This window comes from Gopherus evgoodei, chromosome 9, assembly GCF_007399415.2.
Source record: "Gopherus evgoodei ecotype Sinaloan lineage chromosome 9, rGopEvg1_v1.p, whole genome shotgun sequence".
Lineage (NCBI taxonomy): Eukaryota > Metazoa > Chordata > Testudines > Testudinidae > Gopherus > Gopherus evgoodei.
The window spans coordinates 11,040,608-11,063,741 of NC_044330.1; the positions used below are offsets into that span (position 1 = coordinate 11,040,608).

At 40.3% G+C, this 23,134-nt stretch overlaps 1 protein-coding gene across 4 annotated transcripts in view; it reads right to left on the reverse strand.

The window, feature by feature from the left end:
* The window catches only part of FXR1 (FMR1 autosomal homolog 1), a 70,301-nt gene that overhangs the window by 15,506 nt on the left and 31,661 nt on the right, over positions 1 to 23,134 (reverse strand). For all 4 annotated transcript variants that reach the window (XM_030575176.1, XM_030575174.1, XM_030575175.1 and 1 more), the window contains exons 4-9: positions 12,930 to 13,001; positions 10,819 to 10,967; positions 10,094 to 10,187; positions 8,824 to 8,940; positions 8,554 to 8,724; positions 661 to 739 (exon numbers count right to left, since the gene is read on the reverse strand). In XM_030575176.1, coding sequence (XP_030431036.1) covers positions 661 to 739; positions 8,554 to 8,724; positions 8,824 to 8,940; positions 10,094 to 10,187; positions 10,819 to 10,967; positions 12,930 to 13,001 — 682 coding nt within the window. The remainder of the gene's footprint in view (positions 1 to 660; positions 740 to 8,553; positions 8,725 to 8,823; positions 8,941 to 10,093; positions 10,188 to 10,818; positions 10,968 to 12,929; positions 13,002 to 23,134) is intronic.

Consider the following 23,134-nt stretch of genomic DNA (forward strand, 5'->3'; position numbering starts at 1 on the left):
GAATTTCATCCATAAAAAAAGTATTTCTGCCCCAGATTAAAAAACTAAATTAAAAAGGACACATGATACCTAAAAAATGATTAGCATACATGAAAGGATATGACTATCAGATTGTTGCTTGTGTATACTGCAGCACACCATGCGAAAGGCATAACCACTCAACTAGGACCAAGCATTAAGACAATGGTTTCTTAGTTGAATCACCATGCCATTCTTAGGGTTCAAAGGAAATTATTTTCTTTTAAACTTAATTTCAAAAAATTATTTTCAACATTCATTTTTAAAGAGGATTTTTTAGGTTCCATTCCCCCACCCCCATTTATCATTTTTAACTTTATACAAGCAGGGAATTTAAAAAGCATATGACTGCAGAAGTCTGAATCTGTTATGAATTTCAAAATGCAACCATAATATCTAAGCATGCTATTTAATATTTTTTAAATTAATTACAAGACAGAATTGACAACAAGATATCCACATTTGCAACAGATATAACAGGAATGTTGAAAATACCTATTGTTATTTAAAAGGTTTTAGCTCCTGAGTGAAGGGAGAAAACTGTCAAATACTGGCATCTAAGTTTTCTATGCATAGTCATACTGAACAGACTTTCTTTCCTCAAATTTTCAAGTGTTTTAAACTTTCAGCAGTGTTACATACCAACAAGATTTCTGGGAACCTGAATAAAATCTTCCACAAATTCCAAGTAACTTCTAGCTTTTTTTACTGCATCAGCACTCTAGAAATGAACACAACAGAAGTTTATTTTGAATACAATATGTTAAAAATAAAGCCCTGTTACAACAGCTGGAAAACCTCCAGACAACAGCAGGAATGAGATTAAATTAATCTAGTTTTGAACTAAATGTTAGAGAAATAACCAAGTTTAAAAAGTTCAGGAATAAAACAGTGGCAAGAGAGTGGCATAAATAGTAAAAAAAAAAATCCAATGTTTACACACTATTTAAAACAAAGTTTTTATATTCTGCAATTTACCATAATTAAAACCAATTGTCAAAAATACCTCCTTTATCTATCTTGCAACAGCTCACTGAATTTTAGAGAGACCATCAATTCGGAAGGATATATATTATTTTATCCCCAAAATGGCACACACAATTTCTGAACCGATATGCTTGTGTAAAAATATCTATATAACCAACATCACAAAGAAGAGACAAGTATCGGGGGTAGCCGTGTTAATCTGAATCCACCAAAAAAACAGGGAGTCCGGTGGCACATTAAAGACTAACAGAGAAGAAAGGTAAAGAAAAAATGGTTACCTACCCTTCTCTAACTGCTGTTCTTTGAGGTGTTGCATGTGTCCATTTCATCTTGTGCACAATTGTCAGATAATTTTTTTCCCCTCAGTGATACCCGCTGGGATGGTCCAAGCACCCCCTGTCACTTTGCACCACCATGTGCAGGTAGAAGAGGGCAGAGCCATTCCCAACTCCCCTCAGTTCTTTTGTACCAAACAGACTCCGATAACGAGGGAGCAGGCGGGTGGGTCATGGAATGGACATATTCAACACAACTCAAAGAACAACAGTTACTGACTGGTAGGTACTGTTTTTTGTTCTTCAGTGCTTGCAAATATCCATCTCATTGTAGATAACTCACAAGGAGACAAACATGGAGGTAACTATAAGACCTCCTTGTGACGAAGTAGGACTGTTCTTAATGTTTTCTCTGAATACTGTGTGGGTGCCTCAGTTTCTGGACGACACGCTGTCTCCTGGCAACTAATGACCAGGGCCCTTCCCCCCTGTAAGGGGATGCTAAAGGTGTGGGAGAACAAAGAGATCAGGTGACTTCCTGGCCCAGGAAAGAAACTCAGCAGAGAAGGAGAGGCCGGAGGGGGTCAGTTTGGAGCTGGCTGGGGAGGGGAAGTGAGGGCAGACAGGGTTGTCTAGCTTGCTGGGCCCCAAAATGGACCCGGCCGAGGAGTCCCGTTCTCTGTACCTACAAGCTCTGTTTTAGATCGTGTTCCTGTCATCTAATAAACCTCTGTTTTACTGGCTGGCTGAAAGTTACGTCTGACTGCGAAGTGGGGGTGCATGCAGGACCCTCTGACTTCCCCAGGACCCCACCTGGGTGGACATGCTGTGGGAAGTGCACGGAGGGGCATATGCTGAATGCTCCAAGGTCAGACCCAGGAAGGTAAAGCCATGAAAGCTTCTTGCCCTGAAGACAGTCTGCTCCAAGGGAGAGGAGACTCCCCAAAGTCCTGACTGGCTTTGTGGGGAGCAGTTCCAGAGCATCGCCCGGGGACTCCGTGACAATCCCATCTGAAACTGGGATTGTCCCTGGACTGACAGGAAATGGCATAATACAAAGCAAATGTGTAGGCAGATGACAACAAGTCACTGCTTTACAAATGTCCATTATAGGTACTTGCACCAAGAAAGCTGTTGATGTTGCCTGTGCTGTAGTAGAATGCACCAATATCATAACTGGTGGGGTTAGATTAGTCAACCAGTAGAATAAATGAATCCATGAAGAGATCCCAGATGAAATCATCTGAGTAGTCACTGGACTGCCCTTAGTTCTGTTTGTAATTACAACAAACAACTAAATAGAAGACCTGAAGGACTTAGTATGCTCCAGATAGAAAACTAGAGCCCTTCTGGCATCCAACAAATGCAGTCTCTCCTCATCTCTATGAGCGTGAAGTTTTGGAAAGAAAGTTGGCAAATAGACTCCCTGGTTAACATAAAAATCAGATTTCAGAGTAGCAGCCGTGTTAGTCTGTATCTGCAAAAACAACAGGAGTACTTGTGGCACCTTAGAGACTAACAAATTTATCTGAGCATAAGCTTTCGTGGGCTACAGCCCACTTCATCGGATGCATGCATATATACACTGGTATATATATATATATATATATATATATATACATATACATATATATACACACACATACATACACACACATACATACACACACACACACACAGAACATGAAACAATGGGTGTTACCATACCGACTCTAATGAGAGTGATCAGTAAATCAGACTACCTTAGTGAGAAGTTTTGGGTGAGGGTGAAGATGAACCTTATCCCTATGGAAAACAGTGTAGGGAGAGTCTGATGCTAGGGGTTAACTCTCTCACTCCTCTGGCCAAGAAAATGGCCACTAGAAATGTTACCTTCGTAGAGAGGTGCATCAGAGAGCAAGCTGCAGTTGCAAGGGGTTGGGAAGGTGGGCTCATCAATTCTACTAGGTCCTGGGAGATCTTAAGGAGGGATGGGATCTTGCACATGTGGATACATGACCAAACTCAGAGGATTTTTCTGAAGCAGGTTGTGTGGTATGAAGACAGTTTGGACATGTCACATTTTCTCATTCCCCAGCATTCTGCACTATAAAGTAATACTGAAAGTACAAAACTCTGATAAATTTTGAGTTTAGTGTTGGTGTTGTGCTTCAATGATTTCCAGACTGTATTTAAGCTCCTGAAGGTGTTCCTGGCTTTATGGATTTTGTTCTGAATGTCCTAGCTTGTTCCACCATCCTAGCTGATGGTGCTGCCCAAGCATGTGAATGTTTCTACATTGGTGAGAACATAATACTCTGTCTATGCTGGTGATGGTCTGTCGTATTGCGGCTGATTTTCAGTACAATTTGCTGGCTGAATGAGTTGAGTCAAGTTTTTTTTTTTTTTTGTAAATGGTGTTGGGTATGTGATAGGAGAGTGAGATCATCTGCCAAGACCAGGTCTTCAAGGGATGAGAAGGGTGTCCATGACCATGCATGGGCCAGGAAAACCTGTAATTTCATAACTTTCCAGTACTTGACTTGGCAACCTAAATAACTAACACTTTTTTTTTTAATGTAATTTCCTAGGAGTTCTTTTGTTTAAAGAGTAAAAGCCAATTCTGTTCTGTGCAACTGTAATAATCCTCCATTATGCATTTATTGGCAGAGTTTCAAACCCTGAACGTTCAGCATAAGATAGACACCACTTGAGCTACAGAATTGTTTCCATAAACTGGCAGTAAGAAAGAAGGCTTCCAAAGGAGAAAATGATTGGAAAAAGTCACTATGGGTCTGAGGAGTGGTCGGGGTAAGTCTAGACAGGCTCTCTCCCACCTGGTGCTGGAGGACGTATACCTTCCCCGGTGCCCCCACAGAATGGGGGAGTGGGCACAATGGGGCCATGTGGTAGGGATTATCATAGAAACATAGGGCTGTTAGGAACCTCAAGAGGTCATCTAGTACAACACTCTGCACTGAGGCAGGACTACATAAACCTAGACCATCCCTGACAAGTATTTTAAGACCAGGTTAGACAAAATCTCCAATGACAGGGATTTCACAAACTTCCTTGGAAGCCTATTTCAATGCTTAAGTATTCTTATCGTTAAGGAAGTTTTTCCTAATATCTAACCTAATCTCCAGTGCTGCAGATGAAGATGACTGCTTCTTGTCCTACCTTCAGTGGACATAGAGAACACCTAATCACCATCTTCTTTATAATAGCCCTTAAAATATTTGAAGACTTATCAGGTTCCCCCCTCAGTCTTACTTTCTCCAGACTAAAAATGCCCAGTGTTTTTAACCTTTCCTCACAGATCAGGTTTTCTAAACCTTTTATTGTTTTTGTTGTTCTCCTCTGGACTCTCTACAAATTTATCCACATCCTTCCTAGAGTGTGGCACTCAGAATTGGACACAGTCCTCCAGCTGAGGCCTCATTTGTGTCAAGCAAAGTGGGACAAATACTTCCTGTTTCTTATATATGTCAATTCTGTTAATATACCCAGAACATTAGCCTATCTCGCAACTGCTTCACATTGGTGATTCATATTCAATTTGTGATCCACTATAACCCCAAGATCCTTTTCAGCAGTACTACTATCTAATACAGTTAGTCCCTATTTTGTAGCTGTGCATTTGATTTTTCCTTCCTAAGTTAAGTAACTGTCTTTATTGAATTTCATCTTCCTGATTTCAGACTAACTCTCCAGTTTGGAAAGATCATTTTGAATTTTAATCCTGTCCTCCAAAGTAATTGCAATCCCTCCTAGCTTGGTGGTATCTGCAAATTTTATAAGCACACTCTCTATTCCACTATCCAAGTCATTGCTGAAAATACCAAATAGTACTGGATCCAGGACAGACCCCTTCAGGCCCTCACTAGATAAATCCTTCCAGTTTCAAAGCAAACCATTGATAACTACTCTTTGAGTATGGTCTTTCAACTAGTTATGGAGCCATCTTGCAATAATCTCATCTAGGTCACATTTCCCCAGTGTGCTTATGAGAATGTTATGCGAGACTCTATCAAGCCTTACTGAAGTCAATATATATCATGTCTACAGCTTCCCTTTCATCCATTAGACCATCAAATCTGTCAAAGACAGAGGGAGCACAGCAAGGCTCTCCTCCTTTCTCATACCACCCTTGGGCGTTTTGGGAGCTCCTGCTCTATGATGCCTCAAAAGGTGGTGTCATAAATATAAAGGGAAGGGTAACAACCTTTATGTATGCAGTAACCTAAATCCTTCCTGGCCAGAGCTACAGAATCACTTACCTGTAAGGGGTGAATCAGTTCAATTAACCTAGTTGGCACCTGACCAGAAGGACCAATGGGGAAAAAAGATACTTTCAAATCAGGGGGGAGGGGGAAGTTTTGTTTTTGATCTCATTGTTGGTTCTCTCTCGGGACAAAGAGACACAAAGCAGGTAACCCAGCTCCTAAAAAGATCTTTATCTGATACATCTAAAAATTACAGAAATTGTAAGTAATAGCAAGGAAATGCGTTAGATTATCTTTTGTTTTAGCTTGTGAATTTTCCCTATGCTAAAGAGGGAGGTTTATTCCTGTTTTTGTAACTTTGAAGTTGAGCCTAGAGGGAAATCCTCTGCGCTTTAAATCTTTTTATTTACCCTGTAAAGTTATCTTTCATTCTGATTTTGCAGGTGTGATTTTTACTTTAAAAAAAAAAATTCTTCTTTTAAGAACCTGATTGATTTTCAGTGTCCTAGAAAACAGGGATTTGGTCTGTGCTCACTTTGTTAACCTATCGGTTGGTATATTATTCTCAAACGTCTCCCCCTTCCCCCATCCAGAAAGGATGAAGAGGCTTGGGGGGATATTTTGGGGGAGATAAGGCTTCAAGTGTGCCCCCCCCAATGTTTGTTTAAATCACTTGGTGGTGGCAGAAATACCATCCAAGAACAAGGAAAGGAATTTGTGCCTTGGGAAAGTTTTTAACCTAAGCTGGTGGAATATAAGTTTAGGGGGGTCTTTCATGCAGGTCTCCACATCTGTACCCCCAAGTTCAGAGTGGGGAGGGAACTCTGACAGGAGGTATGGGATGCAGGAACTCTGAGCTGGGTTTTGGGGGAAGTTCCTCCCTCAATACAACTACCTCAGCAGTTCCCAGGTATTCTCATTACAGCATCTGCTGCTGTTACTTAGGCAGTTGCCTGAATTTAGAATTTTCATGCTCAGTTATTATTTTAGTTTGCTGCCAACATTTTCCTAAGGTACATAAGTGAGAAAAGGGAAACAATTTTTAGTAGTTTATATCTCAATAAAAGCTGAACAGAATTTTTTTAGGACAAAGAAAGGGCCTTTTGCTAGACTGAAGACATTCTACCCATCGCTAGGCCTTCAAGGCTTCCCTGAAGGCATTCAAAAGCCAACTGCAAGCAATGAAGGTGTGACAGCTTCTCAGAGAAAAAGTTGCAGAATGCTTTATAATGTAAAATGTTAGGCAGCCTAAATATAGCGGTAGCTACCACTCCTCCTATAATACAGGATATTAAATTTTTCTTTTAATGTGGAATAGGAGATCTGGATACAAGCTAAAAAAAATCATTGTGGTTTTAGATATATCAATATTGAAAATAAACTAAGTTCAGAAATAATGTGTGATTTTATTTTTATATATTTGTATACAAGTTACATGCACACAGCTGAACTGACATGGTTAAAATCCTTTTCCATATGTGCATGCTCACAAGGTTTGTACACCAGAGGTCCTGCTTTAGTGCAGGTGGAAAAAAGAGCAGGTTACAAAGATGTTACTTGGGAGAGAAATTCTCTGCACAGTGCTCTTTTGAGGGAGGATTTGGAGGCAGACTGGTGGAATTTGGCCCAGGAGTTGGGTGGTAGACACAGGGTCTATAGACTGTGAGAATCCAAAAGACAAAAGTTCTATCTAAGGGAACACAAGAGACTTCAACCACTACTACAGCCCACCCAAAAAGTGGCTCTATGCTCTGGCTCAGAGATGAATGCTGATTTAGGGGAAAGGACTAATTAAAGCAGCCCCAGGATCACAAGGGCACAAAAATAGCTTTAAAACCACATTTGTACACTCCCCTCCTGACCTGCATCAAGTGCTCCTCAACCAGAGTCAACAATCAGGGCTCTCAACCTGTTAATATTTAATCCCTTTATAGAATTATATGAGCACACCTATATTTATACACTCCAGTATATTTACTATGTACAGAGGACATGGCAGTTTGGAGAGAAACATGCTAGTCTGAAGAATGGCAGGTAATATATAGTCATTTAACAAGAATAATACCTTGCAATAAGTATTTGGTCCTGAGCAAGTATTACCTGTATACAATAAGTAGTATTGCAACCAAGAGTAATTTCTCTCCCCTCCACCTCATGCTGCTTGTTGGCCTTTTGCCTAAGAGACTTTTTATAACTCATATGTTCCCCAACAAACTGTAGTGTGTTACACCAGTGGTAGAAGACTATATAAGGGGTCTTTTCCAGCTTTTATTATTATTAAATACAGAAAATGACTAACTGAATGTTAAAGTTCCACAGTTAGAGTCACAAAAGGTCAACTTCAGGCCTCAAATGAGAAACAACATAAGACACTGCTGCTGAACCTTTTGATTAGTTAGCAACCAATGACTAGTGATCTGTAAATAACATTATGATATGTGACCTGTTCTCCTTTAATAGACTGGAGCACATACTGTGCATATTATATCCTCTTTTAAATATCAGCTTTACTTCTGGAGCTTTCAATCACATTACAAAAGCTCCATGGCCAGAATGAAGAAGTCTAAACAGAATTACAAATCTCTAACTTAGTAGTCATTCATGATGATAGGGAGCGAAAAACAGAAAGCCTGGAGTTCGAAAATGATGAAATAGGCAACACCCAAAAAGAAAAAGGAAAACAAAAGAAAAGGTGTGGGGAGCAGGGGCTTCACTGGTTAAAAACTGTGTACACTCAAAACAAAAAAGGTAACAGCTAAAGTGACAAACATTTATTACATGATACTATAGTAATTCTCATCTTCAAAATGCTTTACAAATATGAGACAGCTAAATATACCACCTACAACACTCGCCCTGTGAAGTATGTATTTTTATCCCCACTTCACATCTGCAGAAACACAGAGGGTAAGCTGACTGGCCCCACAAACTGTGTCAGAATTGGAATTAGAACTCGGCAATCTCTGACTCTTGTTCCTGTACTCAGATCTCATCTCTGTGCAGTAATAATAACCACCAAAGTAAACCAACTATTAAATATGAAGAACAAAAAAATCTTTTCCCCTTACCTCTCCATAGATCCTGAAAGTACCAGTATCTTCCTCAAGTTCAATTGCAGTTACTCCTGGAACTTTCCTCGCTTGCTGTATGTTACTACCATGTGTTCCTATTGCAAGTCCCATTAAATCTTCTCTTACAACAAATTCCTCATGAAATGCTGCTGCAAGTTGTTTTGTGCACTAGGGGAAGGTGAAAGAATTTGTCCACCATCAGAAGAAACTCAAAACTGAACACAGTTAAATGATTACTTTAAACAATTCCATTCTAAGACAGCTTACTTCTAAGTGTTTTGTGGCTTCTTCATTTCTTGACATGAGCATTAGCTTGGTACGAATACTGCGCAAATGCATGTCACTCAATATATTTACTCTCTTCACTGTTGATTCGCTGGCAGACTACAAAAAGAGAAGTGGTAAGATAAGCAATATCCCCTTTTGATAAAGAAAATCTGCATTCAGAGGGCAAATTAAAACTCTGTTTACTTTTACAGTTGAATTGAATTGTAAATATAAATCCCAATTTAGAAAGTCACTTATTGATATTAGCCTTCCTCAAGGTCTCAAAACAAGACATACCAAGAAAAATTCAGCTTCCAAAACAAAATCCCACAAATCCATTACCATTGGCTCCATATCTTTACAGCCACAGTTTTTCTACTGGACCTATACAGTGAATGTTGCAATGAGATAATCCCACTAGGGATCTATTATAAACTGCTAGATTACTTTATGTAATCTTTTTACCATATATGTGCAGGTCACACACTTCTTCACTGGAAGATCCGAGAAAGTAAGAAGGGAAAACTGAATCTGAACAGGTAAATTTATATGGAAAATTCTGTCCCAAGGAAATAGAACTGCAAAGACAAATTACTGCTGATGAAAATATTCCTTATCAGCAAATCTAATTAAGCCAGGTGTGATGTTTGTGTGATTCTCCTACACAGGTGTGAGTGAAAACTAATATGTTAGAAGGCAGATGCAGGAATCCCCAGGCCAAACCCAATTTCAGTCTCACTGCATTTGAAAAACTTCGTGAGAGTTGCCTTTAAATTTTTCCTTTGATACTTGGAGACTGAGTACTAGCTTTTCCCTGGCTTCGACTGACAATTAAAAATATGTAAAAGATAGGACTAAGGCTCCCAATTCCCTAAATGACTATGATTATGACTATGATCTCTCTGCTCCATCCAGTAAAAGGAATTTGTGCAAGAGTGCTTTTACCCTCAAAAGAGATTAAGTACATTACTTCTGCAGAAAGCTGCATCGCAGGAAACATTAATCAGAGAGACCAAAGATCACTCCCAAACTCAGGCTGTCTTTGATGCAGTACTGACACCAATCCAATGAGCCTACTCCAAAATACATTATTTTAAAATATTATGAACACATACATATAAACTGCTTGAAACGTGCATAGCCTTACAAATAAATTATTTCACACAGATATGCAGGAAGCACCCAACATTCTGTAACCAATCAAAATGTAGTAGTTAATATCTTGAATATTCACGCACTGTCTGCACAAAAAATAAACTTGATTTCCTACCAGTATTATTAACTGCATAGTTTCAGTATGGTAGAAAATTCGACAAGCTCCTACAGCTTTCTTAAAATCCTTATGTGCATTTTCATTAGCGCACCTAGAGAAATGAATGTTGTAAAGGTTACTTCAGCTGAAGACATTCGTATCAATAAGAACTGTGCAACCCTATTAATCAAAAATGAAAACACGGCAGTAGTCTATAATAAGAAATGTTTCTCAGCTTGGAAAACTCCAGACTAGTGCAAGGGGATGTGTCAGGGGGTCTACCTGATTTCACACTGCACATGTGAAAGAGGTAAAGCTGTCTGCAGCTCCTTGGAAGTCTTCCTTTTCTACTTGTTACTCTATACTGCAGCTGGCTACAGTAGCAGCTCATGTGTACAGGGTTGAATGCTCAGGAAGCAGCCTGTTTGACCAAAGACTACTTCTTCCATGGCATTCAGCTCAACCACAGAGCATATGGCCAAACCACCAGAAAAATCACCAAGCCTTCTGGTGGGGGGAAAAAGGAGGGGGCAGGTACAACTGTCCCAGAGGATGATTGGAAACCACATCACTTTCATATTTGATTGAAGTATCACAGTTAATGACATTTAACTTTGAACTACAACAGGAGTATTCTCTCCAAAAAATAACCTAAGATAAGAATTTAAGATACATATATGGAGAAAGGAATTTGCAATGTTGAAATGAATAATAGTGAAGTTACAGTATGCAGAGCTACTCACGCATCTCTCAGATCTTCAGGAACATCCACTGTGCACTTAAAGAATGTGTTCTTTTTGACAGTTTTATTTTGATTCACGGGTCGAAGTCGTTCAAATGTGACTATTTCGTTGTACGTGGCATCACAAGCAGCATACTCAATGACATAAAACTAAGCGGGGAAAGTTTTTTTTTTTTTAAAAATCATTAATTAAAAGTAACCATTTCATAAAGGTAACAGCTACTATCTCCACCATCAAGGAAATATACAGTATGGGTTTACACATTAAAACATAGTTCTATTTTGACAAAGCTGTGCTCCTCCAATGTTATAAGCCTGCGCAGACCCCCTCCCCAGTGTCCCACTGAAGCCAATGGGTCTCTATATGGGTGGAGGGGTATACATATGCACATTGCATTGTACAACTGGAAACTAAGTTTGCACAGTTTGTAAATCAAATACTGTTTTTTTCTGACTGCCAATTCTGTCGACTCAATCCAGGACATGGAAGACTAGCAGAATCAGGCTCCTATTTATTACAGGAGCACTGCTGAGAAAAACATCTGTTCAAAAAACATTCTTGTCCACATTAAAGATTGTCACCTTCAATTTTTACTTATTTTACTGAAAACTTTAGAAATCTAACTTGCTGTTCTAGCTACTTCGGTTCTTTCTAGGGCACTCACCATCATAGCCAACTTCCAGTTTTATTATTGTTTGTATTTTATTCAGTCTCTTGGTTGATGCATGATGCTGTGGTATTTGGGCATTATTTAAATACAACTCCAGTTCCAAACCCCTCTTTGAAAAAAAACCAACTGCCAAACTCTTAACTGAAATGTGTAATTAAATTAATGAAATGTCATCATGTTACATTTTATAGTTTAAGCCCAAAATTCAGTGTATTTTTTAACTATTCATGGAAATATATATTTATTTTAAAATAACATGTCCTTGCTGCATTTTAATCAAAACTTGGTTGAGTTCTCCTAGCACATAGGAAGAAAAAACAGAAGAGCACTGAAAAATGTTTTTAATAGAAACAACAGATTAGTCTCCTTTCACTAAGCTGAGTGAAATGTAAAGAAAAAAAATAATACAGTAGCAGAGTCACAAACACCTCAAGAATGGAGGTTGTTCGTAACTCAGAACAAAATATTATGGTTGTTCTTTCAAAAGTTTACAACTGAACATTGACTTAATAAAGCTTTGAAACTTTGTTACGCAGAAGAAAAATGCTGCTCTCTTTTTTTTTTAATAGTAATTTACATTTAACACAGTACTGTACTGTACTTGCTTTTTTTGAGGGGAGGAGGTCTCTGCTGCTGCCTGATTATGTACTTCTGATTCTAAATGATGTGTGGGGTTGCCTGATCAATTCATAAATCTGGTATTCATAACTCTGACATTCTATTACCCATACAAATAATGTGAAGTAACTTAATTATGAGAACTGAATCAAATTTAAAATCTTATCAGGATGTTAGAAATACAGGTAGGGACATTTTTTGCATTACATATTTTTTTAACTTCACCAATTCTGTTTGCAAAATAGATTGATTTGTTTCAAATTATGTCAGAAACTAAGCATACAGATATACAAGGTACCACACATAGTCCAGAAATGGCTCATCCAATATATGAACACATAAATCAGAGTTAGGCATGCAATGTAGTTCTTACAGAACCTGAACGACCAGACACAAAGTATATTGACCCAAGGTGTGTCAATCACACAAAATGACAAGAATCCAGGAGTCATCCCAACTTAGTGAGCAATTTACAAGAAAGAATATTTATTGTTACCCCCCAACCTGTGCATAGTCAGCCAGCTAAAAGTTACCATTGCCATGAGCGGCCTTAATGTATGACCTAACCTGCTATAGTGGTTTTGTGTTGGTAATACTTAATTTTGGGTTCCTTCTCCTTTTTTCAAGCTATGCTTTGTTTCTGTATTAGTGACAACCCACTCTCACCTGCTCTGTTTTTCATGTCCTTACGTCATTATATCACAGTGTCATTTCTCCCTCACAAGATACTGCACACAGATTTAATGAGTCTTGCAATATTTACCTTCCATACTTGCTGCACTTCAAATAGGAGCAGATAGTCATAAGTTTTAAAGTAACTTACCTCTCCTTTCATCATTCGAACTTTTGCCAGCCACCAGCCACAAGGTTCTTGGTCATTTGCTCTTGAGTAAACCTGAAAGGAAAAAATACAAGGGGAGCATATTTAAAATATAGCCGCACAATTAAAAAACCTAACAGGTTAAACTAGCAGTAAAGCAGAAATGAATCTTTTTCAACTAACTCAGCTAATCACCAAGATAAAAGTCACCAGTAGTATAAGATACTGCAATTTAAAACTATTTTTATATAAAATTCCAGTTAGCCACAGTTATATGTGCTTCTCATCATATATATTTTCATAACATTGCACTACACAGAATAGGTGTGCAGATTCTGTTGTTAATACACAAGGCAGCTTTTGAGGGGTTAAAAATTTACTCAATAGCATGTGAAGACACAGGATTCTTGCAATTCCACAATAAATTTAAACACTTTTCTGTGAGGCTAAAGTGCACAAGAACCAAGAAATTCACAGTTAAGGATGCCATTTTGTCTCTTGTTTACCCAAAGATCTGGACTCAGGTCAGCTCACAATAGTGTTACTATAGGTACTCCAGGGCCTATTTAACATTAGGCAAGTGATGAATTGGGGGATTCACAACTTTGAATTGTTCCGCATGTTCAGTATACATTAATGTAGTAAACTAAGGCCATCAGAAAGAAATTTATAAGTAGCCACAGCAAAACAGACAAAAATATATCCTGCACTGGCCACAGTGACTATGCCAAATAGGCTTTTTTCCTTGATATTACTAATGAAAAAATGCTATGGCAATTCTTAGACTTTATATCTAAGATCCATCACTGACAATGCTGCTGTCAATACTATCTTCCTTACTGGGTGCTTTAACTTTGGTGGGGGGAACGCATCTTCCCCTCCACCCCCCAAAACTTGTCCTCTACATATATGAAGAACCCTCTAATTGTAGAAATTTCATGGAGACAAACTACCCTTCTCTGAGTATCAAAATCAATAAGGCAAGTCTAGTCCAGTCACCTCAAGAACATTTATGTTCCAAAAAACTTGATGGAAAATTAAGGAGTCGGACAGTAAAAACAGAGAACTAAATCACCACTAATATTAAAGGATTAATCAAGATGAAAACAGGCAGTTTCATACTGAATGGAGTAGTACACCTATTATCCCTAAAACACAGATACAGTAACTCCTCACTTCAAGTCCTCCGGGTTAACATTGTTGTTTCATTGTTACATTGCTGATCAATTAGGGAACATGCTTGTTTAGAGTTGCGCAATGCTCTCTTATAACTTTGTTTGGCAGCCATCTGCTTTGTCCACTGCTTGCAGGAAGAGCAGCCTGTTGCAGCTAGCTGGCGGGGCTTGGAACCAGTTTGGACTGGCAGCTCCTCATCAGCTCCCCGCTCCCCTAAGTTCCCTGTGTGGCAACTGCTGCAACTCCCTGTGCTATCAACTGCGGTCAGTTCAGCTGTCCCTCCCACACTGCTGTGTGCTGCTCCTGCCCTCTGACTTGGAGCTGCTCATGGGAGCCTCCTGCTTGCTGTGTGGGACAGGGCGAGGGGGAGGAGAGAAGGGGGGCTAATGTCAGGGTGTCCCCCTCCTCCCCCCTGCTCTCCTCCTTCCCCTGGCTTACCCCTTCTCCATATACAGCAGCATGGGTGGCAAGTTTGTAGAAATTTTGGTGGTGCCCAGAACCCGCCCCCCCCCAACTCCGCCCCCACCTGCCTAAGGCTCTGGGAGGGATTTTGGGGGGGAGGAGGTCTAGGGTGCAGGTCCTGGGCTGGGGATTAGGGTGCAGGAGGGGTGCAGGGTGCAGGCTTTGGGATGGAGTTTGGGTGCTGGGTGCAGGCTCCGGGCTGGGGCAGGGGGTGGGTGTGCAGGAGGGGGTGAGGGGTTCAGGCTTTGGGACGGAGTTTGGGTGCAGGTTCTGGGCTGGAGGTGCATGCTCTGGGAGGGAGTTTGGGGATAGGAGGGAATGCAGAGGCGAGGGCTGTGGGGCTGAGGGATTCATGAAGCAAGACGGGGCTCAGGGTTGGGGCAGAGGATCAGGGTGCGGGGGGATGAGGGCTCTGGCTGAGGATGAGGGGTTCATGCTGCAGGGGGGGCTCAGGGCTGGAGCAGAGGATCAGGGTGCGGAGGGATGAGAGTTGGGGCTGTGGATGAAGGGTTCATGATGTCGGGGGGCTCAGGGCTGGGGCAGAGGATCAGGGTGCGGAGGGATGAGGGTTGGCGCTGAGGATGAGGGGCTCATGCTACGGGAGGGCTCAGAGCTGGGGCAGAGGATTAGGGTGCGGGGGATGAGGGGTGCGGGGTGTTGGAGAGGCACAGGGCTAGGGCAGAAGGGCAGGGGAAGGGCAGCCTGCCTTGCCATTAGCGGATGACGGGCATTAGGACCCTGGGGCAGCAGACAGCAGTTCTGTCAGGAGCCCAAGCAGGCAGGGGAGAGGCGTGCGCTGCTCTCTGTCAGGCAGGGAGCGGCGTGGCGGGGGGGACGCACAGGGGGAGTGGTGGCAGGCGGGGGCTGGGACCTGCTCCAGGCACGGACGCAGCGGGGGGGGAGGAGGCCCACGGGGGCCTGGGCCCGATCCAGGCAGAGTCGGGGGACAGACCCAGCTCCAAATATTGCTGGAGCAGGGCACCTGGCCCTGAATATTCCTGAAACCCAAGCACCGCAAATGTATATAACCTGCCGCCTAAGTAGAGCAGGGTTAGTACACAACAGGGCTCAGGACAAAGAGAGCCTGCTGGCCGCAGCTGCTGTCTCAGCTTGCTTGCTATACTTAAAAAGGCAGCATACTTAGAGTGGGGTCAGTGTACTTAAAGGGGCAATGTGCATCTCTCTCTCTCCTACACACAGGGTGTGTGACTCTGGTTGCCATGCTGTCTCCCCTCCCTCCATTGGTGCTGCCTTGTAGAGTGTGAGGCTACATTAACCCTTGAGAGCTCAACTGAATGCTAGTTCATCATTTAGCAGTAAGGCATTCCTTGGGAAATATCCCACCCTCTGACTTCACCACCTCAGCCAAGCTTCACAAATCATTACTGTGTAGAGTATTAAATTGTTTGTTTAAAATTTATACTGTGTGTGTATATATAGGTTTTTTGTCTAGTGAAAAAAAATTTCACTGGAACCTAACCGCCACATTTACATTAATTCTTATGAGGAAATTGGATTTGCTTAACATCATTTCGCTTAAAGCCACATTTTCCAGGAACATAACTACAACATTAAGCAAGGAGTTACTGTATACTTTTTCAAGTTTTTTTTTTCCTCAGCACCTTTTACAACCAAGCACACTCTGGAGAAAAAGACCTGCACCTTCCTGGCCCTGAGGTCAGAAGGCTGAACTTGTGACAACATATTCATTCCCATGGCAAAAACAGTGCTATAAACAGATTATGATTTTACTGCAGAATGAAAGAGATGGAAAAGCAGGGCTGTGAGAGAGAATGAAAATATTCATTAAAAAAAAAGTGCAGAGACCACAGTAAACCACTGACCAAATAACACTGGAGTTTAGCACACATCCTCTTTTTCAAGTTTAATTCCTAGCAAAAATCCCTCTCTGGAAGAAGTGAGGGCTAACCCTCCTTGGCTGAACAGAATGTAAAATGACAACAGGCCACAGGAGGAAAAGACCATGGGAAGAGAGATGGCCGAAGATTTCTACTCTGAAAAACAAAAGGAAGGCAGCAGCTTAATAGATCTTTTAATATAATGATGGATACTTGGGAGCTCAGCAGACACAAAATATCTATCCAGAAAGGTCACAGCAGAGCAATGAAAAGCAATCTCTCTTTTCTAAGGATCAGAATATTTCCAGCTCAGCCTTCTCAATGTTTGTTAGTCATTGCAGAAAGACTAGAACTCTGATCTAGCATAACTGACTGACAATAGGTCACCAGGTTGATCATGCCTTCCATTCTTGATTTACCGCATATTCCCACAGCATTATATTAGAATGTGACTAGCTATAACTGCCATAATCAGACATACCATTGTAACTAATAATTCACACTCTAATAGCACCTTTCGTGAAAGGAACTCAGTTCTGTACTCTTAACACTGCTGGGAAACAGATAAAATCATTTCCATTTTAAAGATGGATAAACAGGCACAAAGCTAATGGAATTGGTGAAGATAATAGGACGAGTCAGAAGCGGCACTGGATACAGAATTTGCTTTCTCTCAGACCAGTGTGCTATTAGACTACACTGCTTCTCTGCAAAGCTGTATCTTATAATACACAGGCATAGACCTTTCCTACCCATTAAAAGAAGTGCATTACTTATTCAGAGATACATTTGCCTTTTCTAATAGTGACATTGTTACACTAATGCTTACTTTGCCATTACCAATTTATAAAACTTAGTTTGCATTTCTGATAAAGATGCTGAGAGATTCTTGTTGTGTAACTTTGCAGAGCAAATTCCAGGTCACACTGTCTAAGCCTGTGAATGTTCTTCGAACTCTGTTCAGTTAGAATGGAATTTTCCACTGCATGTCACTGAACTGAGTCTAGATCAATTTACTGTATCAACTCTATTGAGCTGCTCACATGACACTCTCATAAGCAAATAGGGAAATGTGGACTAGATTAATTTACTATAAGGTAGGTGCATAACTGGTTGAAACACCATACTCAAAGAGCAATTATCAATGGTTCACTATCAAACTGGGAAGGTTTATCTGGTGGGCTCCTGCAGTGGTCAGTCATGGGTCCAGGACTATTCAATATTTTCATTAATGACTTGGATAATGGAGTAAAGAGTATGCTTATAAAATCTACAGAGGACACATGCTGGGAGGGTTGCAAGCACTTTGAAGGACAGGATTAAAATTAAAAAATGACCTTGACAATTTAGAGAATTGGTCTGAATTCAACAAGATGAAATTCAATAAAAACAAGTGCAAAGTAATTCACTTAGGAAGGAAAAATCAAATGCACAACAACATTGTCCCACTCTGCTCAGCACTGGTGAGGCCTTACCCAGGGGAGTGTGCCCAATTCTGGGCCCCACACTTTAGGAAAGATGGGCACAAACTGGAAAGAGTCCACAGAAGAGTAACAAAAATGATAAAAGGTTTAGAAAACCTGACCTCTGATGAAAGGTTAAAAAGACTGGGCATGGTTAGTCTAGAGAAAAGAAGTCTGAGTGGGGAGCTGATAACAGTCTTCAAATATGTTATGGGCTGTTATAAAGAGGATGGCGATCAATCATTCTTCATGTCCACTGGAGACAGGACAAGAAGTAAATGGCCTAATCTGCAGCAAAGGAGATTTAGGTTAGATAGTAGGAAAAACTTTCCAAATTACAGAGATAGTTAAGCTCTGGAATAGAATTCCAAGGGAGGTTGTAGAGTCCAAATTGTTGGAGGCTTTTAAGAACAGGTTGGACAAACATCTGTCAGAGATGGTCTAAATCAGTGGTTCTCAACCAGGGGCATGCGTACCCCTGGGAGTACACAGAGGTCTCATCTAGATATTTGGCTAGTTTTATCACAGGCTACATAGAAAGCACTAGCAAAGGCAGTGCAAACTAAAATTTCATACAGACAGAATGAGAAAGTAAGCAATTTTTCAGTAATAGTGTCCTGTGACACACTTGTATTTTTATGTCTGATTTTGTAAGCAAATAGTTTTTAAGTGGAGGTGAAACTTGGGGTATGCAAGATGCACTCTGAAAGGGGTAAAATACCCTGGAAAGGTTGAGAACCACTGGTCTAGGTTTACTTGGCCTTGCAACAGCACGGAGGGCCGGGGGGGAGGAGGGAAAGGGGGGAAGGGAGAGTTGATGGCTTCTTGACGTCCCTTCCAACTCCACATTTCTATGATTCTACTCAAGCCTATAATTCCTGAGGCACTGTTAAACCGAATAGTAAATGTAACAGAGCTTGGTTTCAATCACCAATTGAAGTCAATAAGTGTGAAGATAACATTCATAAAGAATTAACATGTTTAAGACATTATACAGTCCAAAAGAAAATTAATAATTTTGTAATAAGAGGTCGAATAAAATATTAAATAAAGCATAGCACACACTAAACATCAACAAAAGAATGGTAAATGAAAATATTTCCAATAACTATATTCCTACACCTCTTAATATTGGCTATGCATTCAACTTAATTATGATGATCACCACCAGGGTAAAAAGTAGAGCCTCTGTGTTTGTGGACTTTTTCTAAAAAACTCTTATCTAACTTTGACATAAAAAGAGAAGGCATTAATATATTGTAAAGCCATGCTAATGACACTGTACTTTAGGTATGGTTAAAAAATTCACTGGCATTATAAGTCTATTTTTCAGGAGCTTACTCCTTTTTGGAAAAAAGGTTTCAGATGAAATCTTTCGGAGCTTTTCCCTCAGCTGAACATTTAGTTGAGCAATACTTAACAACATAGTAATTAATTTATTACACAAAAGTGTTGAGAAAAAACAAACAGGTTACCCTACTCTGTATACATAATTAAAACTTAACTCCCAGTCTCCTCAGAATTGCAACTGGTGTTGGCTTGGTTGGAAAATCACAAGTGCTCATCTCATAATGAGGGAGCAGACTATATAGGTTTAGAAATGTTTTCTTTGGTAGGTTTCTATATAAGTCACACACAGAGTGTTGAAGAATTATAAATGAACGCTCAAAAATATTATGTTTTTGCATAAAATTATCTTCTCAATTTCTAAAAATCTCTACATATAAATGCATTTTTTTTTTGCATCATAGCATACACTACTACTATGTATATCCAAGCCCGACTCATATGTAATCTATAATTGTATAAAAATAGCTATGCTGAAAGAATGATAAGACCTTAATCTTGCAAAGACTTACAGACATACTCAACTTTATTCACAAGTAATTTTTCCATATTTTCTCCTTTGCTCTGGCTCTCGTTTTGTTTTGCTGTTAAGATTTCATGGGAGGTTCAAGTACTGTGTCTCTCCTTAATACACAAGTGTTTTTTACTATGGAAACAATTCAAAACCACTGAAGTCAAATGGAGTTTATCCATTAACTTCAGTGAGGGCAGGATCAGGACCTAAATTTGGGAATTCCAGATTTAAACAGCCAATACAAAAAACAAAATTTTTAAACAAACATGCGTTTTCAAAAAAATAATAATGTACTAGTAGCTTTTAGTTCAAGTTCTACATTGTTTTAACTCTGTTATTCTGACACAAAGACTAAGGCCTTGTCTATACATACAAATTGTACCATTTTAACATTACCAGTATAATTAAGGTGGAACAAAACTTCTAGCATGAAGACAATTATCTGGCATAAATATGCTTATGTCCAAACAGAAATAGTTATGCTGATACAAAATCTGTGTGTAGAGCAAGCCTAACATCAGTATTATATTACACACTGGATAGTTACCATGCAGAAGAATTAAGTATTTTTAACTGGTCAAAGCTGAAAGCAGCAAACACTTAAGGTTTTTACAGTACTAGGAACTTGATATATAAAAGTATTGCAATTTCTATCTTCATTTGGCAGATATCTAGTTTGCTACCTGAAAGGATGTTTTCAAATATTTAGAAACCTGAAAATAGCAGTTTTTCAATAATAATTCTGTTCTCTATTTAGCAAACATGTTGTTTTGCTTTATTTTTAGTAGTACTGCAGCCAATTTTTAGTTCAATTTATGAACCAGCATAATCTTTCATACTAGCTATGCAGGAGGAGCAGGAGAGATTTCAAACTCTTTTGGTGTATCTGGATAAAAACTTGGCATGTGTTTCATTTTTCTATTAATTTAATTTGCGTGTGAATATATTGCTCTGGAAAAGATGACAGATCAGCAGTCCTGGAAACTATGGAACAAGCAGAATACGCAGCAGTAGTATCATTAGTTACACTACCCTAGCAACATGCTTACGCCCTGATCTGAAGTTGCCATCACTGAGAATATGAGGGTAGGTGAGTTTTTATGGTTCAGTCAATCACTGGCCTTTGGCTGAGGCTGTTGCTGAGAGCACCAATTGGTTCTAATGGGTATTTTTTATTGATGGTTCCTCTTACCCACTATTAAATAAACTCTGAATCTTGCCAAATTCGTTTCCCAGAGGCCACTGCAGCTTTTAGTCATTCTTGTTTTAAAAGGTTTATTTGAACTGGCAAGTTAGAAATGGAAGACTCCATATCCTACTATTAAATGCCCTTTTAATCATTCCTCCCGGTTTAATTTAATACACACAGGCAGTGCTCCTTTTAAAAAAACACGTCATAATTGTCAGACTATACTGTGCTGAAAACACAGGATATATCATAACTCAAAATGGAATGCCACACCGTTATACATGACCTCTTCAGTTTTCTACCTACTATATACAAAGACAGTTTTATTTATTTGCAGCAAAACTCATTAGGGAAGCCACATAATTAGGGGGTCTGTCAACATCCCTGTTTTTCCAGCAAATTACAACCCAAATAGTATAAATTTATTATAGTTTAAGAAAATTTAAAACTGATTTCCCAGGTAATTGCAACTTAAATCCAAGTTCTTTCTTGGCACTATACAATCTATTTCAAAATATTAGCAGATAAAATATGACTTCCACTGTAGTATTTCATCTATAGTAGAATTTATATGCTGTCACGATATGTTTTTACATGTGTACAAAGAAGTATGATTATCCAGCTATTCTACAGTCATATTAAAGGTTTGCCCTACAAGAAATGCATGTTATAGGGCAATACCTGCTTTAGGCACAATCCTGCAGCAGACTATTTGCACAACAGATACATCTGCCCCAGTTTCCCCTTCAGAGTCCCCAGTAATCCCACAACAAATAATACCCTTTCTTGGGGCTACTTATAACTAGTTCAAATAATCTCCAACAAAAGTCCCAAACTAGCCAATTTCTTACACCCAGCATATATAGTGCTTAAAATCCCATTCTTCCTTTCTGCTGGGAGTCCCATACTCCAGTGTCTTCCACCTAGGCACTTCATTGCTCTTCTCATGTCCTTTTACCAAGACAACCACCCCTGCCCTTCCAGCTAGAATGCAACCATGCTCATCCCAATGGGAACCCATCCCCAGCCTCTCTGCTGGGAGTCTTTCAACCCTCTGACTCCAGCTCTGGGCTCGTGGAAAAGTCGGAGGGTAAGCCCCTCCCACTGCTTCCCTGGCCTTTGGCTTGCTCCAGCTCTTGGCTTTGTCTCTCCAGAGCCAAATGTTAAGGTCTCACAGAGGAATCAGCTCCCAGACCAGAGAAGGATGGAGATGAAGAAGCCCTTTTAAGAATCTTGCTACCGTGCCATTGGAGAAGACTGATCTTCCCTGAATGAGAGAGGATGAAATGCTGATATTAACTGCCAGATGCACTCTCAATAAGCTAAGCTAACATGACAGAAGGTGCAGCAAGTACTCCAAGACGCCCTGGAGAGAAACCTGTATAGGCTGAATTCCACAGGCCAATGGCCACATCAAAAACTGCTTCTATTTCACCAGATAAGCCATTTGGTAGAAGGCTTTCTACTGTTGAGTACTACCTTCCGTACAGCCACTGAACACCGCTCTCTCTCCTCACTCAACCATGGAACAGTTATGCCTTGAGAGGAAGGAGCAAGGGAGGCTGAATTGAGAGTGTGAGAACGTCAGAGAACCAGCACTGCCTCACATATGCTGAGGCAATGAGAACAAGCTTGGCCCAATCCGCCTTCAGCTTGAGGATGACTTGCGAGATGACTGAGATCAGAAGAAAAGCATACAGGAGAGCCGACTGCGAGCTGAGGCGAAAAGTGTCACTTAGGGAACCCAGACTAAGGCCCACTCGAAAGGAGAACAGACATTTCCTGTTGTCCCTCAGAGCAAACAGGTCAATTATCAAAATGCCCCAAGCTCTGAAGATGACCTGAAGGACACTTGGCCTCAGGGATCACTTGTGACTTAGAAAAAACACATTCCTACTGAGATGGTCTGAGAGATGATTCTGGACCCCTGGCAGATGGTCGGGTATCAGAGTGAAACTCTCCTCAATGCAGAACTGCCACAACCTGATTGTTTCTTGGCAGAGCACCCTTGAGTGTGCTCCCCCTTGACTATTCACATAATACATCACAGTGGTACTGTTGGTAAGTATGTGACTCACTAAGCCCCTGATATGGTCCAGAAAAATGTGACAGGCATTGTAGATAGCCAGAAGCTCCTGCATTTTGATATGCTGCAAGGCTTCCTGCTCTGACCACGGATGCCTAACTTTCAGTAACCT